Consider the following 1,083-nt stretch of genomic DNA (forward strand, 5'->3'; position numbering starts at 1 on the left):
CCGTTTGGAGACGGCGTTCGTCAGGTATCTGGCCAAGGTGATGCCGTATCCTTTCCTCCTGAACTCCGGTTTCGTCTGCATCGAGAACATCGCTCCGTAATATGATTGAACCATCCATGCGGCCAATTCGCCGCTGCTCGAGAACACGCCGAAACAGGGCAACCTCTTCATCAGTTTCTCGAACACCTCTATCGACTCCATGTGATTGGCCGGGTACAGATCGTGGATCTCTTGCGCGTGCTCTGGAGTCAGCTGCAGCATCTCCGCACCCTCTTCGAATCCTCTACACAAAAACAATTTGTTCAATCTTTTCAACGCCAACGTCAATTAATTTTGAAACTCACGTGTCTATGTTGTTGGCGGTGGTGTCGTTTTCGGGCATCGTCGCCGGCTCCATCAGACTGTAGATGTCTCCGTCGAGCTTCTCCAGGGTGCCGCGACTCTCGTAGAACGTCTCCATCCTCTCGACGATCTCCGCGTTCGTAAAGTTCAAATATATCGGACAGGACCAATCGATAAGCACGTCCTCCTCGAACACCAGATCCAAATCATCCAGATGATCGCTCGGACAGAACACGCTGAAGCTCTCGTACAGCTTCCCCTGCGGCTGCAACAACAACAACAACAATCAAAAGATGAAACAAAAAATGAACATGTTAATATAGATCAGAGGTTCCCAAACTTTTTTGTGTCGTAGACCCCTTGCCATGTTTTTCGGTTTTGGGTAGACCCCCTACTTACCAGATATTGATTTTTTATAAATTTATTATTTATATTGGGATATCTTTATAATTATTAAGATCTTTACTCTGAGACTGCACATATGCTTGTAACAAGATAATACTGGTATATCATTATGTGCAGGTTTTTACAAGTTTAAAATGTATTACGACCACAAAGTGAATGCCTACAACTTACACAATTTTATAAACATATATAATATTTTTTTTTACTTCATAAATACTTTTACTATTGAAATCCCGACTGTATCGAAATCCTAACATTCGAAATCCCGACTATATCAAAATCTCAACAACCATAATCCCGACTGTATCGAAATCCCGACAGTGTCTTTTATTATTA

The 1,083-nt window shown here is 42.8% G+C and overlaps 1 protein-coding gene across 1 annotated transcript in view; it reads right to left on the reverse strand.

The window, feature by feature from the left end:
- The window catches only part of LOC108556505, a gene marked incomplete at its 5' end in the record, with an annotated part of 896 nt that extends 289 nt beyond the window's left edge, over window positions 1-607 (reverse strand). Inside the window, 2 exon segments of the mRNA XM_017912640.1 lie at window positions 3-283; window positions 345-607. Of these exon segments, the coding sequence (XP_017768129.1) occupies window positions 3-283; window positions 345-607 (544 nt within the window).
- Between the last annotated feature and the right edge of the window lie 476 nt (window positions 608-1,083).

The sequence above is a fragment of the Nicrophorus vespilloides genome, unplaced genomic scaffold (assembly GCF_001412225.1).
Source record: "Nicrophorus vespilloides isolate i.1.1-1 unplaced genomic scaffold, Nicve_v1.0, whole genome shotgun sequence".
NCBI classification, from domain to species: Eukaryota; Metazoa; Arthropoda; class Insecta; order Coleoptera; family Silphidae; genus Nicrophorus; species Nicrophorus vespilloides.